General features: G+C 45.6%; 1 protein-coding gene across 1 annotated transcript; it reads left to right on the forward strand.

Moving 5' to 3' along the window:
- Positions 1-19,228, forward strand: glt8d2 (glycosyltransferase 8 domain containing 2). Its single transcript, XM_079582871.1, has 9 exons — positions 1-53; positions 6,807-6,899; positions 7,055-7,214; positions 7,678-7,795; positions 10,618-10,702; positions 11,169-11,281; positions 12,418-12,584; positions 12,763-12,875; positions 19,008-19,228. Exons 1-9 carry the CDS (start codon positions 35-37, stop codon positions 19,214-19,216), a joined length of 1,077 nt encoding a protein of 358 aa, XP_079438997.1. The 5' UTR covers positions 1-34; the 3' UTR covers positions 19,217-19,228.
- The last annotated feature ends 776 nt before the right edge of the window (positions 19,229-20,004 follow it).

Genomic DNA, 20,004 nt, shown 5'->3' on the forward strand with positions numbered 1-20,004 from the left:
TTCTGTCCTGCAGATGTGGAGGCCGCTCTGAGAGATGGCTCTGCTGAGGAAAAGTGAGTCTGCTCTTTGTTTTTACAACAAACATCTGACCAGGATCTGATGTCTTTATTCTGTTCAAATCCCCCTCGTTAGACCCACAGATCATTAGATAGTAAATAAGAGGGCACTTTTATTCCACGTGGTGCTGCCACCTGCTGGCCACCAGGGCGTATCTTTGTCAAGGACGATTCTGTTTTAGCAGAAATTGTGTCTAATGTGTGAGATGCACTATAAACATGTAGGTGAAGTTACACATGTTGCCTTTAACACTGTGTCTAATGTGTGAGATGCACTTTAAACATGTAGGTGAAGTTACACATGTTGCCTTTAACACGTGTGTCTAATGTGTGAGATGCACTTTAAACATGTAGGTGAAGTTACACATGTTCCCTTTAACACGTGTCTGTGTGTCTAATGTGTGAGATGCACTTTAAACATGTAGGTGAAGTTACACATGTTGCCTTTAACACGTGTCTGTGTGTCTAATGTGTCAGATGCACTTTAAACATGTAGGTGAAGTTACACATGTTTCCTTTAACACTGTGTCTAATGTGTGAGATGCACTTTAAACATGTAGGTGAAGTTACACATGTTTCCTTTAACACGTGTCTGTGTGTCTAATGTGTCAGATGCACTTTAAACATGTAGGTGAAGTTACACATGTTTCCTTTAACACTGTGTCTGTGTGTCTAATGTGTGAGATGTACTTTAAACATGTAGATGAAGTTACACATGTGACCTTTAACACGTGTGTCTAATGTGTGAGATGTACTTTAAACATGTAGATGAAGTTACACATGTTACCTTTAACACGTGTGTCTAATGTGTGAGATGCACTTTAAACATGTAGGTGAAGTTACACATGTTACCTTTAACACTGTGTCTAATGTGTGAGATGCACTTTAAACATGTAGGTGAAGTTACACATGTTGCCTTTAACACGTGTGTCTAATGTGTGAGATGCACTTTAAACATGTAGGTGAAGTTACACATGTTCCCTTTAACACGTGTCTGTGTGTCTAATGTGTGAGATGCACTTTAAACATGTAGGTGAAGTTACACATGTTGCCTTTAACACGTGTGTCTAATGTGTGAGATGCACTTTAAACATGTAGGTGAAGTTACACATGTTGCCTTTAACACGTGTCTGTGTGTCTAATGTGTCAGATGCACTTTAAACATGTAGGTGAAGTTACACATGTTTCCTTTAACACTGTGTCTGTGTGTCTAATGTGTGAGATGTACTTTAAACATGTAGATGAAGTTACACATGTGACCTTTAACACGTGTGTCTAATGTGTGAGATGTACTTTAAACATGTAGATGAAGTTACACATGTTCCCTTTAACACGTGTCTAATGTGTGAGATGCACTTTAAACATGTAGATGAAGTTACACATGTGACCTTTAACACGTGTCTGTGTGTCTAATGTGTGAGATGTACTTTAAACATGTAGGTGAAGTTACACATGTTTCCTTTAACACGTGTGTCTAATGTGTGAGATGCACTTTAAACATGTAGATGAAGTTACACATGTTTCCTTTAACACGTGTGTCTAATGTGTGAGATGCACTTTAAACATGTAGGTGAAGTTACACATGTTACCTTTAACACTGTGTCTGTGTGTCTAATGTGTGAGATGCACTTTAAACATGTAGGTGAAGTTACACATGTTACCTTTAACACGTGTGTCTAATGTGTGAGATGCACTTTAAACATGTAGGTGAAGTTACACATGTTACCTTTAACACTGTGTCTAATGTGTGAGATGCACTTTAAACATGTAGGTGAAGTTACACATGTTGCCTTTAACACGTGTGTCTAATGTGTGAGATGCACTTTAAACATGTAGGTGAAGTTACACATGTTCCCTTTAACACGTGTCTGTGTGTCTAATGTGTGAGATGCACTTTAAACATGTAGGTGAAGTTACACATGTTGCCTTTAACACGTGTGTCTAATGTGTGAGATGTACTTTAAACATGTAGGTGAAGTTACACATGTTGCCTTTAACACGTGTCTGTGTGTCTAATGTGTCAGATGCACTTTAAACATGTAGGTGAAGTTACACATGTTGCCTTTAACACGTGTCTGTGTGTCTAATGTGTGAGATGTACTTTAAACATGTAGGTGAAGTTACACATGTTTCCTTTAACACTGTGTCTAATGTGTGAGATGTACTTTAAACATGTAGGTGAAGTTACACATGTTTCCTTTAACACGTGTCTGTGTGTCTAATGTGTGAGATGCACTTTAAACATGTAGATGAAGTTACACATGTTGCCTTTAACACGTGTCTGTGTGTCTAATGTGTCAGATGCACTTTAAACATGTAGGTGAAGTTACACATGTTTCCTTTAACACTGTGTCTGTGTGTCTAATGTGTGAGATGTACTTTAAACATGTAGATGAAGTTACACATGTGACCTTTAACACGTGTGTCTAATGTGTGAGATGTACTTTAAACATGTAGATGAAGTTACACATGTTCCCTTTAACACGTGTCTAATGTGTGAGATGCACTTTAAACATGTAGATGAAGTTACACATGTGACCTTTAACACGTGTCTGTGTGTCTAATGTGTCAGATGCACTTTAAACATGTAGATGAAGTTACACATGTTTCCTTTAACACGTGTGTCTAATGTGTGAGATGCACTTTAAACATGTAGATGAAGTTACACATGTTTCCTTTAACACGTGTGTCTAATGTGTGAGATGCACTTTAAACATGTAGATGAAGTTACACATGTTACCTTTAACACGTGTCTAATGTGTGAGATGCACTTTAAACATGTAGGTGAAGTTACACATGTTTCCTTTAACACTGTGTCTAATGTGTGAGATGCACTTTAAACATGTAGATGAAGTTACACATGTTACCTTTAACACTGTGTCTAATGTGTGAGATGCACTTTAAACATGTAGATGAAGTTACACATGTTACCTTTAACACGTGTGTCTAATGTGTGAGATGTACTTTAAACATGTAGATGAAGTTACACATGTTCCCTTTAACACTGTGTCTGTGTGTCTAATGTGTCAGATGCACTTTAAACATGTAGATGAAGTTACACATGTTACCTTTAACACGTGTCTGTGTGTCTAATGTGTGAGATGCACTTTAAACATGTAGGTGAAGTTACACATGTTCCCTTTAACACTGTGTCTGTGTGTCTAATGTGTGAGATGTACTTTAAACATGTAGATGAAGTTACACATGTTTCCTTTAACACGTGTGTCTAATGTGTGAGATGCACTTTAAACATGTAGGTGAAGTTACACATGTTCCCTTTAACACGTGTGTCTAATGTGTGAGATGCACTTTAAACATGTAGGTGAAGTTACACATGTTCCCTTTAACACGTGTGTCTAATGTGTGAGATGCACTTTAAACATGTAGGTGAAGTTACACATGTTACCTTTAACACTGTGTCTAATGTGTGAGATGTACTTTAAACATGTAGGTGAAGTTACACATGTTTCCTTTAACACGTGTCTGTGTGTCTAATGTGTCAGATGCACTTTAAACATGTAGGTGAAGTTACACATGTTTCCTTTAACACTGTGTCTGTGTGTCTAATGTGTGAGATGTACTTTAAACATGTAGATGAAGTTACACATGTTTCCTTTAACACTGTGTCTAATGTGTGAGATGTACTTTAAACATGTAGGTGAAGTTACACATGTTTCCTTTAACACTGTGTCTAATGTGTGAGATGCACTTTAAACATGTAGATGAAGTTACACATGTTTCCTTTAACACTGTGTCTAATGTGTGAGATGTACTTTAAACATGTAGGTGAAGTTACACATGTTTCCTTTAACACGTGTCTGTGTGTCTAATGTGTCAGATGCACTTTAAACATGTAGGTGAAGTTACACATGTTTCCTTTAACACTGTGTCTGTGTGTCTAATGTGTGAGATGTACTTTAAACATGTAGATGAAGTTACACATGTTTCCTTTAACACGTGTGTCTAATGTGTGAGATGCACTTTAAACATGTAGATGAAGTTACACATGTGACCTTTAACACGTGTGTCTAATGTGTGAGATGTACTTTAAACATGTAGATGAAGTTACACATGTTCCCTTTAACACGTGTCTAATGTGTGAGATGCACTTTAAACATGTAGATGAAGTTACACATGTGACCTTTAACACGTGTCTGTGTGTCTAATGTGTGAGATGTACTTTAAACATGTAGGTGAAGTTACACATGTTTCCTTTAACACGTGTGTCTAATGTGTGAGATGCACTTTAAACATGTAGATGAAGTTACACATGTTTCCTTTAACACGTGTGTCTAATGTGTGAGATGCACTTTAAACATGTAGATGAAGTTACACATGTGACCTTTAACACGTGTGTCTAATGTGTGAGATGTACTTTAAACATGTAGATGAAGTTACACATGTTCCCTTTAACACGTGTGTCTAATGTGTGAGATGTACTTTAAACATGTAGATGAAGTTACACATGTGACCTTTAACACGTGTGTCTAATGTGTGAGATGTACTTTAAACATGTAGATGAAGTTACACATGTTCCCTTTAACACGTGTCTAATGTGTGAGATGCACTTTAAACATGTAGATGAAGTTACACATGTGACCTTTAACACGTGTCTGTGTGTCTAATGTGTGAGATGTACTTTAAACATGTAGGTGAAGTTACACATGTTCCCTTTAACACTGTGTCTGTGTGTCTAATGTGTGAGATGTACTTTAAACATGTAGGTGAAGTTACACATGTTTCCTTTAACACGTGTGTCTAATGTGTGAGATGCACTTTAAACATGTAGATGAAGTTACACATGTTTCCTTTAACACGTGTGTCTAATGTGTGAGATGCACTTTAAACATGTAGATGAAGTTACACATGTTTCCTTTAACACGTGTGTCTAATGTGTGAGATGCACTTTAAACATGTAGGTGAAGTTACACATGTTCCCTTTAACACGTGTCTGTGTGTCTAATGTGTGAGATGCACTTTAAACATGTAGATGAAGTTACACATGTTACCTTTAACACTGTGTCTAATGTGTGAGATGCACTTTAAACATGTAGATGAAGTTACACATGTTTCCTTTAACACGTGTGTCTAATGTGTGAGATTCACTTTAAACATGTAGATGAAGTTACACATGTTACCTTTAACACGTGTCTAATGTGTGAGATGCACTTTAAACATGTAGGTGAAGTTACACATGTTTCCTTTAACACTGTGTCTAATGTGTGAGATGCACTTTAAACATGTAGATGAAGTTACACATGTTCCCTTTAACACTGTGTCTGTGTGTCTAATGTGTCAGATGCACTTTAAACATGTAGATGAAGTTACACATGTTCCCTTTAACACTGTGTCTGTGTGTCTAATGTGTCAGATGCACTTTAAACATGTAGATGAAGTTACACATGTGACCTTTAACACGTGTCTGTGTGTCTAATGTGTCAGATGCACTTTAAACATGTAGATGAAGTTACACATGTTCCCTTTAACACTGTGTCTGTGTGTCTAATGTGTGAGATGTACTTTAAACATGTAGGTGAAGTTACACATGTTGCCTTTAACACTGTGTCTAATGTGTCAGATGCACTTTAAACATGTAGGTGAAGTTACACATGTTCCCTTTAACACGTGTCTGTGTGTCTAATGTGTGAGATGCACTTTAAACATGTAGATGAAGTTACACATGTTTCCTTTAACACGTGTGTCTAATGTGTGAGATGCACTTTAAACATGTAGGTGAAGTTACACATGTTGCCTTTAACACTGTGTCTGTGTGTCTAATGTGTGAGATGTACTTTAAACATGTAGATGAAGTTACACATGTGACCTTTAACACGTGTGTCTAATGTGTCAGATGTACTTTAAACATGTAGGTGAAGTTACACATGTGACCTTTAACACGTGTCTGTGTGTCTAATGTGTGAGATGCACTTTAAACATGTAGATGAAGTTACACATGTTTCCTTTAACACGTGTGTCTAATGTGTGAGATGCACTTTAAACATGTAGATGAAGTTACACATGTTACCTTTAACACGTGTGTCTAATGTGTGAGATGTACTTTAAACATGTAGAGTAAGTTACACATGTTTCCTTTAACACGTGTCTGTGTGTCTAATGTGTGAGATGTACTTTAAACATGTAGATGAAGTTACACATGTTCCCTTTAACACTGTGTCTGTGTGTCTAATGTGTCAGATGCACTTTAAACATGTAGATGAAGTTACACATGTTACCTTTAACACGTGTCTGTGTGTCTAATGTGTGAGATGCACTTTAAACATGTAGGTGAAGTTACACATGTTCCCTTTAACACTGTGTCTGTGTGTCTAATGTGTGAGATGCACTTTAAACATGTAGGTGAAGTTACACATGTTCCCTTTAACACGTGTGTCTAATGTGTGAGATGCACTTTAAACATGTAGGTGAAGTTACACATGTTCCCTTTAACACTGTGTCTGTGTGTCTAATGTGTGAGATGCACTTTAAACATGTAGGTGAAGTTACACATGTTCCCTTTAACACTGTGTCTGTGTGTCTAATGTGTCAGATGCACTTTAAACATGTAGATGAAGTTACACATGTGACCTTTAACACTGTGTCTGTGTGTCTAATGTGTGAGATGCACTTTAAACATGTAGATGAAGTTACTAATGTGACCTTTAACACGTGTGTTTAATGTGTGATATGTACTTTAAACATGTAGGTGAAGTTACACATGTGACCTTTAACACGTGTCTGTGTGTGCTTCAGTAAACCGCCTGCTGGTGGTGCTGTTGCTGCTCCTGCTGTGTCTCCTGCTTCACTCGGCTTTGCTCAGAGGAAACTCACCGCGCAGACGCACAGGCAAGAACCTTTAACCCACACTTTCCCAATTGTAGGTCTTAGCTTTCAACTCAGGCATGACTCAGGCCTACAGGCTGTGAGCTCCTTTAGATTTGGGTAAAGCCGATGTGCCCGGTGAAGGCGGGGGTGTGTGACCCTGTGGTTCTGATGCCCAGATGACGGTCCCCGTGAGGACGCCGTGGTCCCGGTGCTGCTGTGCGCCTCGGAGGAGCGGCTGGGCGCCGCCATGGCGACCGTCAACAGCATCCATAGCAACACGGACGCCGAGGTCTTCTTCTTCATCGTCACCCTGCACGACGCCGTCAGACTCACCCGGTACAGACGACTTACTGTCATATATGCTTTAAAGGAGGGGTTTGTGTACTTTGTACTTCGGAATGCAGTACCAGGAAGTACCAGCGGGTTTGAGGACAGTGATGACGAAGCCTTGTACACAAAGAAGAAAGACAAAAACATGGTTGGAATAAAAAGTAAAATAATAATAATAATAATGATACAAAAACGTTATACCAAAAAATATTAAAATCAATAAATAAATAAGTTAAAAAACTGACAAAGAAAACAGTTTTGCGGCTCTAAGTTTTCAGAGTGATTTGAGCTCTTTTTCACCGAGTGTAAACGTCCTGAGACAGAAGGAGTGACGTCATTTTAACATTGTCCTACAGCAACACCTGAAAGATATGGTTTTACAAGATAAAGATTCAGCTTTCATCCATCTCTCACTCTCCCCTCTCTCCCCCCTCTCTCCCCCCTCTCCCTCTCCCCTCTCTCTCCACAGACAGTACATAGAGAAGACCAAGCTCAGACGTATCAACTACAGGATCCTGGAGTTTAACCCCATGGTCCTCAAAGGGAAAGTGAAGCCTGACTCCGCCCGGCCCGAGCTCCTGCACCCTGTGAGTCTGTCATCTGTTTACCTTTGTGTCCCAAACACAGACCAGTAAAGCACAGTTTGTTGTTCATAAAAAAAATAGATTAGAAATAAAAAAAAGACGCATCTCTGGACTCGCCCATATATGGTCATGTTTGGAAACAGTTAAGGGGGAAACAATTTGGAGAAAAATCTAAACTTTCTCTAATTATTCAAAAACTACTTTAACAAATGCAGAATTATGAACATAGTTTCTACTAAATAAAGATACAAAGACATGGAGAGGAGCAAACAGCCCATAAATACATAAATAACATGATGCTACATCGGGATAATGCTAACGGTTAGCTAGCGCTAGCTACGACTGTCGTTTTTTCACTTCTACTGAACAATCTGCTGTGAATAAACATCCACATGGACCTGATTTAGACTTGACTTTATTTATGTGATGAATACATTTATATTCCACCAGAAAACGGCTAAAACTGTGAAAAATGTGTTTCCCAAAAGATTCTATTTTCCCCCTCGGCGAGGCCACGCCCCCTTCGATGACGCAATGCTGTCTGTATCTATAGAGCTCCACAGTCCCGCCTCCTCTCCACAGCCCCGCCTCCTCTCCACAGTCCCGCCTCCTCTCCACAGCCCCGCCTCCTCTCCACAGCCCCGCCTCCTCTCCACAGTCCCGCCTCCTCTCCACAGTCCCGCCTCCTCTCCACAGCCCCGCCTCCTCTCCACAGTCCCGCCTCCTCTCCACAGTCCCGCCTCCTCTCTGGTCCGGAAGTAAAACCTCCCCCTGCTTTGAGACCGTATTGATTTGGAATAAAGTCTTTAACTCTTGGGCTGAATCCAGCTCTGTGGTTCTAAAGCGACCGCAGAGTCAGACGCAGGTGAAAAAAGCACGTCTGAGATCCATCTAGTTTAACTGTGAGCCTTCGTCCTAGAACTACATTACCCAGGATGCTCGGGAGTCCCATGATCTACTACGAGGCTTTTGATTGGTGGAGCTTCACGTTCCCACACGTGTTTATTTATTGTAATGTAGACGACTTATTATAAACAATGTATTCAATCATAAAGCAGGCAGATAGTGGACGTTTTATCCAGATCTAACACTGAGAGTAAGAAAAACGACAGAAAAATGTCCCAACGATCCAATTAAACGAACCACCATCATCTTTATTCACATTAGCAGGATTCAGATTGTTTAATAGTGAAATAATATAGAACTTTTGTCTGAAAGTAAAAGAAACTGTTTGCTGAAAACCTGGTTGCCTTGACCAGCGGGCGCGATGTTGCAATGGCTCTTGGGATACGGAGTTTCTATAGTCAGGAAGTGAATGATGTCACAGCCTTGTACCTTTGCCTTTTCTTCAACATGTCGTCTGCTTTTTGGATTGAAATCAAACATGTTATGGTCATGAATTGCTACAGAGCTGATGACGTTAAACTCTTACTATTTGAATTTTTGGAAAATCGACGGTCGTGCAGACGGGGAGTTTTTATTGGACAAACCAGATGCAATGTTTTTGGTGAGTTAGCACAAGTGCTAATTTACAGCACCTGTTCATTAAAGCAACAGTACATATTAAAACTAGAGCTGCACCGATACCGATACCGATACCGATACCGGTTTGAGTATAAAGTCATGTTTTATTGTCATGATGTTACAGATCAATTATCAATTATATCTATTGATAAACTAATGGATAAACATTAAACAAGGATCACTGGACTTCTCTACACCTAACACAATTATCCTTGGGTATCTGATTAGCATTCTCCCGCTAGCTTTAGCATGCTATTGCTAGCGCAGCAATCAAAGATCCGTCTGCGGAGGTTAAAACTAAACAGGTTGGTTCTCCTGGTTCTCCCCTTTAGAACATACATGCCCATGTTCACTTAGAATTCAGTGGTTTTGAAGGCATTGAGAGCCAAAACTATTAATGGTTTGGATATTTGGAGCCGATACCTATCAGCTCCGATATCCGATACCACTATTGGATCGGTGCATCTCTAATTAAAACATGTGTAGCATTACAAGTGGTCGGTTTTATTTTAGCTCCATCTGAATTCTGTTTTGAAATGTGTCTGAAGCCCATGAGGGCGGGGCACTTACCGACGTGCAAGACACAATAAAGAACAAATGAAATAAATACATCAAATCAGTATGCTAGCTTAGCGATAGCATGAAGGCCGTGAATCTGCGGTCCTGGATCTGCGGCGGCTCCAGGTTTACCGCTGTTCTGTGATAAACCTCAAAGTGCTGCAGTAAACCTGCAGGCTGGAGCTGCAGATCCAGGACCGCAGATTCACGACCGGCTTGTATCGGACCCATCCTGTCATCAAATCCGATCCAATCCGAGACTCTCAAAATACCCGGATCGGCTACCGATACCAACGCTGAATATCGGATCGGAACATCCGTAGTTGTGATGCACAAGGCACAACCTCCTGCTTCCTCAGCGTTTACAAGAGATGTTTCAAACAAGAGAATCTGGATCCAACTTTTCAAACACCTTTCCTTGTTGTATAACGACCGACAACATAAGCTACTAATATTTCAACTGAACGATTGCTGAAACCGTCCAGTTCCCTGAAGCCTGTGGGTCTGGCGGACGTCCGGTTCTCACGTTCTGCTTCTTCTTGTTGAGTTTCTTACATTTTTCATAGCATTTTTCTCATGTTTTTGTAGCTTTTTTGGGGAGTTAAGAATGAGGAGAATGACTCTTGGTATTTTCACGATGGTCATTTCCATCCAGAGTCTCTTCACTTCCCGTAGTTCGACTTCTTTCTTTCTTTCAGTTGAAAATCCTCCTCCAAACACTGATCCTGTTTTCTGTTTCCCAGCTGAACTTTGTGCGGTTCTACCTCCCCCTGCTGGACATTCACCACAAGAGACTCATCTACGTGGACGACGATGTCATAGTGCAAGGTGTGAAACAGAAAATACAGAGTTTAAGTTTTCTATGTCAGTCGGAGCAGGCGGCGACACAGCTCTGCGGGAGGGAAACAGTCCACACGTTCTCCCCGGTCATTATGCGACAGATTTTTATGTGTTAAAAGTTGGGAAACCTGTTGAAACATTTGGGACAAATATTTTAGTATCGAAAACCAAGTATCGTTAAAGGACCAGTATCAGAAAAATATATAACGGTGCCCAGACCTGCTGACCAACATCTTGTGAATTGGTCGCAGGAATTACAGAGAAATGACTTTAAATCTGCATAAAGACGTTACCATGGAGACCGCCTCAGCTACAGTTCACACGTCCTCCTTAGTTTTAAATATCTGACTTTGATTATAAGATTTATGACTGTTTTAAATTGCTTTAATGTCTTTTATGCTGCTCCTCTTGGCAAATTCATTTCCTTCGGGATTAATAAAGTCTCATGTTTTAGGCGACATCCGAGACTTGTTTGACGTGAAGCTGGAGCCCGGACACGCCGCGGCCTTCGCCTCCGACTGCGACCTGCCCTACTCCCACGAGATGGTGCGCAGTGTGGGCATGCAGGTACCAACACCAGCCTCACTACATCCTGGAGACCAGCCGGTGTCAGGCGGACACGCCAGGCTGTATCTGAAAGCAGGGCTGGACCGGCCATCGGGAGATTCGGGGGTTTTCCCGGTGGGCCGACGTACTTTTGGGCCGGTCAGGCCAGTCAGATCGAGATAAGGCCCGTTATACCTTAACACCGGCCCACAATTAACGGGAAAAGCCATCAGAATCTCTCTCATTACATTTATGCAACTACACGACTCCTCCACTAGAGGGACGCGACGCCTTTTATTCCCTTCTGGCCTCTGGGACATCACACTCATGCCCCTCACACTGTGAATATCAGAGGAAATAGTTTATTGTAACTCCCTCCAGGACCCACAGAACCTCAAAGAAGTGCATGCTGGGAGTTGTCAGGTGACTCCGTCCTGCCCCTCGTTGTCAGGGCAGTTTTAAATCTTCTAGTTTAGTTTCCATTGAAAGGATTGACAAAGTGTGTTCTTTTTGGGACTTCTGCTCTCACTGACACCTCTGTGACTGCGTTTCATCTACAGTCGGATCATCTGGTTTTGAGAAGTTTGTTTGTGTTGCAGTCGCGAGAGGAACTTCACTAACGGAACGCACGTTGTAAGATTGTTAAGATTAAAGTGTTGAGTCTCTGAGGCGAGAGCTTGAATTCAGCAGAAACGGTTCGTAGCTTAAACTGTTTTAGTTCAAGCCAAGGGTTTATTGTTTTGCTTTATCACCTCGACTACTGTATTAAATATGACTGTTTTGTTTTTGGAGGGCCCGTCTTGAACCAAAAGTCCCGGGATGATTTTTTCTACCAGTCCAGCCCTCCCTGAAAGTGTAAGATCTCGGAGAGTTCAGAAACCCCCAGGAGGCAGCAGTGACTTGTGGGATTGTTCTGTTTGAGCTGATGAGGAACATCCAGTGGTTCCTCTTCTAAAGGAGGTGTTAAAGGAAACATCCTTTAACTCTCTCCTTCCTGCACTGACACCTGTGGATGCTCCTCTCGGCTGACGATGTGGAGGTTTTGGGATTATCTACACTTTTTAGAAGCTTCTCTCCGTGTTGTACCTGGGCTGGTCTCCACATAGGAGTCTATCTTCTTCTGCAGGGTGATTTTTCCTCATTTCATTTCCCCCCAGACGACGTACATGGGTTTCCTGGACTACAGGAAGCCGGAAGTGAGGGATTTAGGAATCAACCCAAACCAGTGCAGCTTCAACCCCGGCGTGTTTGTGGCCGACGTGGACGAGTGGAAGAGGCAGGCCGTCACCAGGCAGCTGGAGCACTGGATGCAGGAGAACGTCCGGTAACATGTCTTTCCATGGCCTTTTCCTGTTTGTGTTTTCATCCTTTTTACAAGACGCTTTTAGCCAAACTGGGGGAATGTCCAGGTGGGGGTTCAGAGGTGACTCGGGGAGACTCTTGGAGGTGTTTGTAAAATGAAACAGATGTAATAATGATGTTATAATCCGCGTGTGTGGCAGGTCTAACCTGTACAGCAGCGCTCTGGTGGGAGGAGTGGCCACGCCCCCCATGCTCATGGTGTTCCACGACAAATACACCAGGCTGGAGCCGCTGTGGCACGTCCGACACCTGGGTGAGACTCACAGCTGGCTCAGCTACAGCGGGGCCAGATGTTTACACACACTAAGACCTTTACACTGTACCTTTAAACAGCTAAAGCTCAGATGACGTCATGACCTCTGAGGCTCAGGCCTGGGTCTGAAGCTCAGGGCTGGTTCTGAAGCTCAGGTCTGGTTCTGAAGCTCAGGTCTGGTTCTGAGGCTCAGGGCTGGTTCTGAAGCTCAGGTCTGGTTCTGAAGCTCAGGGCTGGTTCTGAAGCTCAGGTCTGGTTCTGAGGCTCAGGGCTGGTTCTGAAGCTCAGGTCTGGTTCTGAAGCTCAGGGCTGGTTCTGAAGCTCAGGGCTGGTTCTGAGGCTCAGGGCTGGTTCTGAAGCTCAGGGCTGGTTCTGAGGCTCAGGGCTGGTTCTGAAGCTCAGGGCTGGTTCTGAGGCTCAGGGCTGGTTCTGAAGCTCAGGGCTGGTTCTGAGGCTCAGGTCTGGTTCTGAAGCTCAGGGCTGGTTCTGAAGCTCAGGGCTGGTTCTGAAGCTCAGGGCTGGTTCTGAAGCTCAGGGCTGGTTCTGAGGCTCAGGGCTGGTTCTGAGGCTCAGGGCTGGTTCTGAGGCTCAGGTCTGGTTCTGAGGCTCAGGGCTGGTTCTGAGGCTCAGGTCTGGTTCTGAAGCTCAGGTCTGGTTCTGAGGCTCAGGTCTGGTTCTGAAGCTCAGGGCTGGTTCTGAAGCTCAGGGCTGGTTCTGAAGCTCAGGGCTGGTTCTGAAGCTCAGGGCTGGTTCTGAGGCTCAGGTCTGGTTCTGAGGCTCAGGGCTGGTTCTGAAGCTCAGGTCTGGTTCTGAGGCTCAGGGCTGGTTCTGAGGCTCAGGTCTGGTTCTGAAGCTCAGGTCTGGTTCTGAGGCTCAGGGCTGGTTCTGAAGCTCAGGTCTGGTTCTGAGGCTCAGGGCTGGTTCTGAGGCTCAGGGCTGGTTCTGAAGCTCAGGGCTGGTTCTGAGGCTCAGGGCTGGTTCTGAGGCTCAGGGCTGGTTCTGAGGCTCAGGGCTGGTTCTGAAGCTCAGGGCTGGTTCTGAGGCTCAGGGCTGGTTCTGAAGCTCAGGGCTGGTTCTGAGGCTCAGGGCTGGTTCTGAAGCTCAGGTCTGGTTCTGAAGCTCAGGTCTGGTTCTGAGGCTCAGGGCTGGTTCTGAAGCTCAGGTCTGGTTCTGAGGCTCAGGGCTGGTTCTGAGGCTCAGGTCTGGTTCTGAAGCTCAGGTCTGGTTCTGAGGCTCAGGGCTGGTTCTGAGGCTCAGGGCTGGTTCTGAAGCTCAGGGCTGGTTCTGAGGCTCAGGGCTGGTTCTGAGGCTCAGGGCTGGTTCTGAGGCTCAGGGCTGGTTCTGAAGCTCAGGGCTGGTTCTGAGGCTCAGGGCTGGTTCTGAAGCTCAGGGCTGGTTCTGAGGCTCAGGGCTGGTTCTGAAGCTCAGGTCTGGTTCTGAAGCTCAGGGCTGGTTCTGAGGCTCAGGGCTGGTTCTGAAGCTCAGGGCTGGGTCTGAGGCTCAGGGCTGGTTCTGAAGCTCAGGGCTGGTTCTGAGGCTCAGGGCTGGTTCTGAAGCTCAGGGCTGGTTCTGAGGCTCAGGTCTGGTTCTGAAGCTCAGGGCTGGTTCTGAAGCTCAGGGCTGGTTCTGAAGCTCAGGGCTGGTTCTGAAGCTCAGGTCTGGTTCTGAGGCTCAGGGCTGGTTCTGAAGCTCAGGTCTGGTTCTGAGGCTCAGGGCTGGTTCTGAGGCTCAGGTCTGGTTCTGAAGCTCAGGTCTGGTTCTGAGGCTCAGGGCTGGTTCTGAAGCTCAGGTCTGGTTCTGAGGCTCAGGGCTGGTTCTGAGGCTCAGGGCTGGTTCTGAAGCTCAGGGCTGGTTCTGAGGCTCAGGGCTGGTTCTGAGGCTCAGGGCTGGTTCTGAGGCTCAGGGCTGGTTCTGAAGCTCAGGTCTGGTTCTGAGGCTCAGGGCTGGTTCTGAGGCTCAGGTCTGGTTCTGAAGCTCAGGTCTGGTTCTGAGGCTCAGGGCTGGTTCTGAAGCTCAGGTCTGGTTCTGAGGCTCAGGGCTGGTTCTGAGGCTCAGGGCTGGTTCTGAAGCTCAGGGCTGGTTCTGAGGCTCAGGGCTGGTTCTGAGGCTCAGGGCTGGTTCTGAGGCTCAGGGCTGGTTCTGAAGCTCAGGGCTGGTTCTGAGGCTCAGGGCTGGTTCTGAAGCTCAGGGCTGGTTCTGAGGCTCAGGGCTGGTTCTGAAGCTCAGGTCTGGTTCTGAAGCTCAGGTCTGGTTCTGAGGCTCAGGGCTGGTTCTGAGGCTCAGGGCTGGTTCTGAGGCTCAGGTCTGGTTCTGAAGCTCAGGTCTGGTTCTGAGGCTCAGGGCTGGTTCTGAGGCTCAGGGCTGGTTCTGAAGCTCAGGGCTGGTTCTGAGGCTCAGGGCTGGTTCTGAGGCTCAGGGCTGGTTCTGAGGCTCAGGGCTGGTTCTGAAGCTCAGGGCTGGTTCTGAGGCTCAGGGCTGGTTCTGAAGCTCAGGGCTGGTTCTGAGGCTCAGGGCTGGTTCTGAAGCTCAGGTCTGGTTCTGAAGCTCAGGTCTGGTTCTGAGGCTCAGGGCTGGTTCTGAAGCTCAGGTCTGGTTCTGAAGCTCAGGTCTGGTTCTGAGGCTCAGGGCTGGTTCTGAAGCTCAGGTCTGGTTCTGAGGCTCAGGGCTGGTTCTGAAGCTCAGGGCTGGTTCTGAGGCTCAGGGCTGGTTCTGAAGCTCAGGTCTGGTTCTGAGGCTCAGGTCTGGTTCTGAAGCTCAGGTCTGGTTCTGAGGCTCAGGGCTGGTTCTGAGGCTCAGGGCTGGTTCTGAGGCTCAGGTCTGGTTCTGAAGCTCAGGTCTGGTTCTGAGGCTCAGGGCTGGTTCTGAGGCTCAGGGCTGGTTCTGAAGCTCAGGGCTGGTTCTGAGGCTCAGGGCTGGTTCTGAGGCTCAGGGCTGGTTCTGAGGCTCAGGGCTGGTTCTGAAGCTCAGGGCTGGTTCTGAGGCTCAGGGCTGGTTCTGAAGCTCAGGGCTGGTTCTGAGGCTCAGGGCTGGTTCTGAAGCTCAGGTCTGGTTCTGAAGCTCAGGTCTGGTTCTGAGGCTCAGGGCTGGTTCTGAAGCTCAGGTCTGGTTCTGAGGCTCAGGGCTGGTTCTGAGGCTCAGGTCTGGTTCTGAGGCTCAGGGCTGGTTCTGAGGCTCAGGGCTGGTTCTGAAGCTCAGGTCTGGTTCTGAGGCTCAGGGCTGGTTCTGAAGCTCAGGGCTGGTTCTGAGGCTCAGGGCTGGTTCTGAAGCTCAGGTCTGGTTCTGAGGCTCAGGTCTGGTTCTGAAGCTCAGGTCTGGTTCTGAGGCTCAGGGCTGGTTCTGAGGCTCAGGGCTGGTTCTGAGGCTCAGGTCTGGTTCTGAAGCTCAGGTCTGGTTCTGAGGCTCAGGGCTGGTTCTGAAGCTCAGGTCTGGTTCTGAGGCTCAGGGCTGGTTCTGAGGCTCAGGGCTGGTTCTGAAGCTCAGGGCTGGTTCTGAGGCTCAGGGCTGGTTCTGAGGCTCAGGGCTGGTTCTGAGGCTCAGGGCTGGTTCTGAAGCTCAGGGCTGGTTCTGAAGCTCAGGTCTGGTTCTGAAGCTCAGGGCTGGTTCTGAAGCTCAGGGCTGGTTCTGAAGCTCAGGGCTGGTTCTGAAGCTCAGGGCTGGTTCTGAGGCTCAGGGCTGGTTCTGAGGCTCAGGGCTGGTTCTGAAGCTCAGGGCTGGTTCTGAGGCTCAGGGCTGGTTCTGAAGCTCAGGTCTGGTTCTGAAGCTCAGGGCTGGTTCTGAGGCTCAGGGCTGGTTCTGAAGCTCAGGGCTGGGTCTGAGGCTCAGGGCTGGTTCTGAGGCTCAGGGCTGGTTCTGAGGCTCAGGGCTGGTTCTGAGGCTCAGGGCTGGTTCTGAAGCTCAGGTCTGGTTCTGAGGCTCAGGGCTGGTTCTGAGGCTCAGGGCTGGTTCTGAGGCTCAGGGCTGGGTCTGAGGCTCAGGGCTGGTTCTGAAGCTCAGGGCTGGTTCTGAGGCTCAGGGCTGGTTCTGAGGCTCAGGGCTGGTTCTGAGGCTCAGGGCTGGTTCTGAAGCTCAGGGCTGGGTCTGAGGCTCAGGGCTGGTTCTGAAGCTCAGGGCTGGTTCTGAGGCTCAGGGCTGGTTCTGAGGCTCAGGGCTGGTTCTGAGGCTCAGGGCTGGTTCTGAAGCTCAGGGCTGGTTCTGAAGCTCAGGGCTGGTTCTGAAGCTCAGGGCTGGTTCTGAAGCTCAGGGCTGGTTCTGAAGCTCAGGGCTGGTTCCTCCTTGGCTGTGATTTCCAGACTCTTGAAGGTTCAGGTTCATTGGTTGAAACTATGATGTAAATGTCGTCATCACAGGTCAGAGGTCAGAACCAGGGGCGGACTGGCCTCATGTCCTGTGTTCTGGAGGAGCACAGAAGGGCCACTGGCTCTCGGGCCACCGGTCTGGCCTTTCCATGTTCTCCTCTTGTCCCCCGCCTTAACCCAGCTTTACCTAAATCTAAAAGCTTTAAAGAAAAGAATCAAAACAGCGATGAAAATGAGGATGAAAACAGAACAAAAATGTGCCGGGAAAGCAACAAAAACATGACAAGAAACATGACAAAAAACATGACAAAAAAGAGACGAAAACACAACAAAGCGATGGAAAAAAGCCACAAAAACACAAAACGAAAGTGACACAAAAGTGACGAAAACATGACAAAAATGTGGCGACAACGTGACAAAAAGTTTCAATCACTTTTGTAAGTCTTAGCTTTCAAATCAGGCATTACTGTTGCTCTTCAGTCAAGAAGCTTTTAGATTTGGGTAAAGCCGAACTGGAGAAAATGCACTCGGTTAAGGGTTAAATATGGATTTGTACACTGCAAAAAGTGCCCTACTAAAAACAAGGAAAAAAATCTTAAAATAAGACATTTTGTTTTGTTTTAAGGAAAACATTCTGCCAATGGGGTCGGCACGTTTTTCTTGCTAAGAATTCTTATTTCTAGAATATTTTTCTCATCATAAAACAAGAAAGAAACACTAAATTTAAGCAAATAAATAGCAAGAATTTAGCAAAATGTCCTCAGAAAATGGAATAATTTAAGGAAAACATTCTTATTTGTGAAAAATTGTGGATATTTGACTTAAATGTTGCTTGATTTAAGTAAAATGTTCTAAATTACACACATTTTAGAGCAAAATGTTGTTAATAAATACTAATATTTAAGGAAAGTATTGCCCGGAGACCCGCCTCCATGATGTGGAGCCAGGCTGATGGTCAGAATCACCTGCTGGAGGATTCACCTATTGTACATGTTTTTAGTGGTAGACACGGGGAGAACATGCTCCACACAGAAAGGCCCCGTCCTGGAATCGAACCCGGGACCTTCGAGCTGTGTATTTTCTCTCTGTGAGAATCAGTTCTTACATTAAGAGTTGTTGATCTTAGTTTTTCTTAAAATAAGAAAAAATATTCTTTGTCTAAAACTGAAGAAGATTCAAAAAGTTTTTCTTTCTTGTTACAAGAAAAATTAGCATGTTTTTAGTAAATTTATCTGAACAAGAAATGGCTGGATTTGATTTCCTAAAATAAGATTTTTTTTCTCAAGAAAACTTTGCTCAGTGAGACATTATTACTTTTTAGGGAAAAATAATTATTTCTTAAAGTAAGACATTTTTTACTTGCTTAGAATCCACTTTTTGCAGTGTGGAAGTGTTGCATTTACGCTGTCCAGGGCCGTGTTTCAGTCCGGCCCTGGTCAGAGAGAAGGCGGGTTCTGAGTCAGAGATGAACCTGCTGTGTCTGAAATGTGAAGATCAACCCAAGAACCAAAGGCCTGGAGGAGAAGCTGGACCTGGTCAGAGTTTGTCTTTGTCCTGACCCGACATGAGGGGGAAGAAGCTCTGACTCCAAAACACACACCAGGAGAAAGACCATGAGAACAGCATCCACCCTGAGCTGAGGAGAGGCCGGGCGGAGACGCTTCATGAAGCCACTCAAGAGCTTCTGTTTTCAACGCTCTTTTGTCTTTCCTTTGTGGCTTTTCAGTCCTGTTGTTGTTTGCCTTTATAGATTAGATTTGGGTAAAGGCCGGGGGTAACGCAGCTCTGAGTCTCCCGGGCTTTATGTTGATGAGTGTTTCTGGTTTCTGACCCCCAGGTTTCAGCCCGGACACGTCATACCCCGAGTCTTACCTGCAGGGGGCGCAGCTGCTGCACTGGAACGGGCCCTTCAAACCCTGGACCTCCCCCTCCGTCCACGCAGAGCTGTGGGACAGATGGTTCATCCCGGACCCCTCCGGAAGGTTCAGGGTGGACCGGTCCAGAGAGGGAGAGCCCGAGGAGGAGGAGGAGGAGAGAACACGCTAAGAACACGCTAAAAACACGACCCTCCGGAAGGTTCGGGGTGGACCGGTCCAGAGAGGGAGAGCCCGAGGAGGAGGAGGAGGAGAGAACACGCTAAGAACACGACAGATGGTTCATCCCGGACCCTCCGGAAGGTTCAGGGTGGACCGGTCCAGAGGAGGAGGAGGGAACACGATAATGTGAATAATATTTGAAATGTTCAGTAAACCGTCGTTCTGATTCCACTGGTCTTTTCTTGAATCATTTCATCAGATTTTACAAAGTTTAAAAACTACAATAAAAGTCATTCTCGGCACAAACACTTTGACTGAAGTGACTGAACTTCATTTTCTCCAGTTCAGCTTTTCCCAAATCTGAAAACAGCGCGATTAAACGCTCCGTCCAGATGAGTTTTGTGGGTCTTAGCTTTCAAATGGCCCGTGGGCTGTAAGGCGCGTGTAGATTTGGGTGAAGCTGAACTGCATGCGCTCGGTTAGAGGTAAGAGGAGGGTCTTGGTGACACCGGAGACCCCAGACCTCACTTTGGGAAGCTCTGCTCACAGCGCCTGACCGTGTGGCTCTGCTCCTGTCCCACTGGGGGGCGCCACTCCCCCATGAAAGCACCTCCACGCTCCACATGTTAGTCAGACGCAGAGGAGCTGGAGAGAGAGACATGTAAATAATCCAGGCTGTTGCATTATTAGTAAAGTGTTCAAGCTCCTCCTCCCCTGAACCGAGCACGTCTTACACCTTCTGGCTCATTCCCTCTCCTCTGTTTGATGAAACCTTTGTCTGGTCCGGTGGGTTTTGTT

The sequence above is a fragment of the Gobius niger genome (genome assembly GCF_951799975.1).
Source record: "Gobius niger genome assembly, chromosome: 2".
NCBI classification, from domain to species: domain Eukaryota; kingdom Metazoa; phylum Chordata; class Actinopteri; order Gobiiformes; family Gobiidae; genus Gobius; species Gobius niger.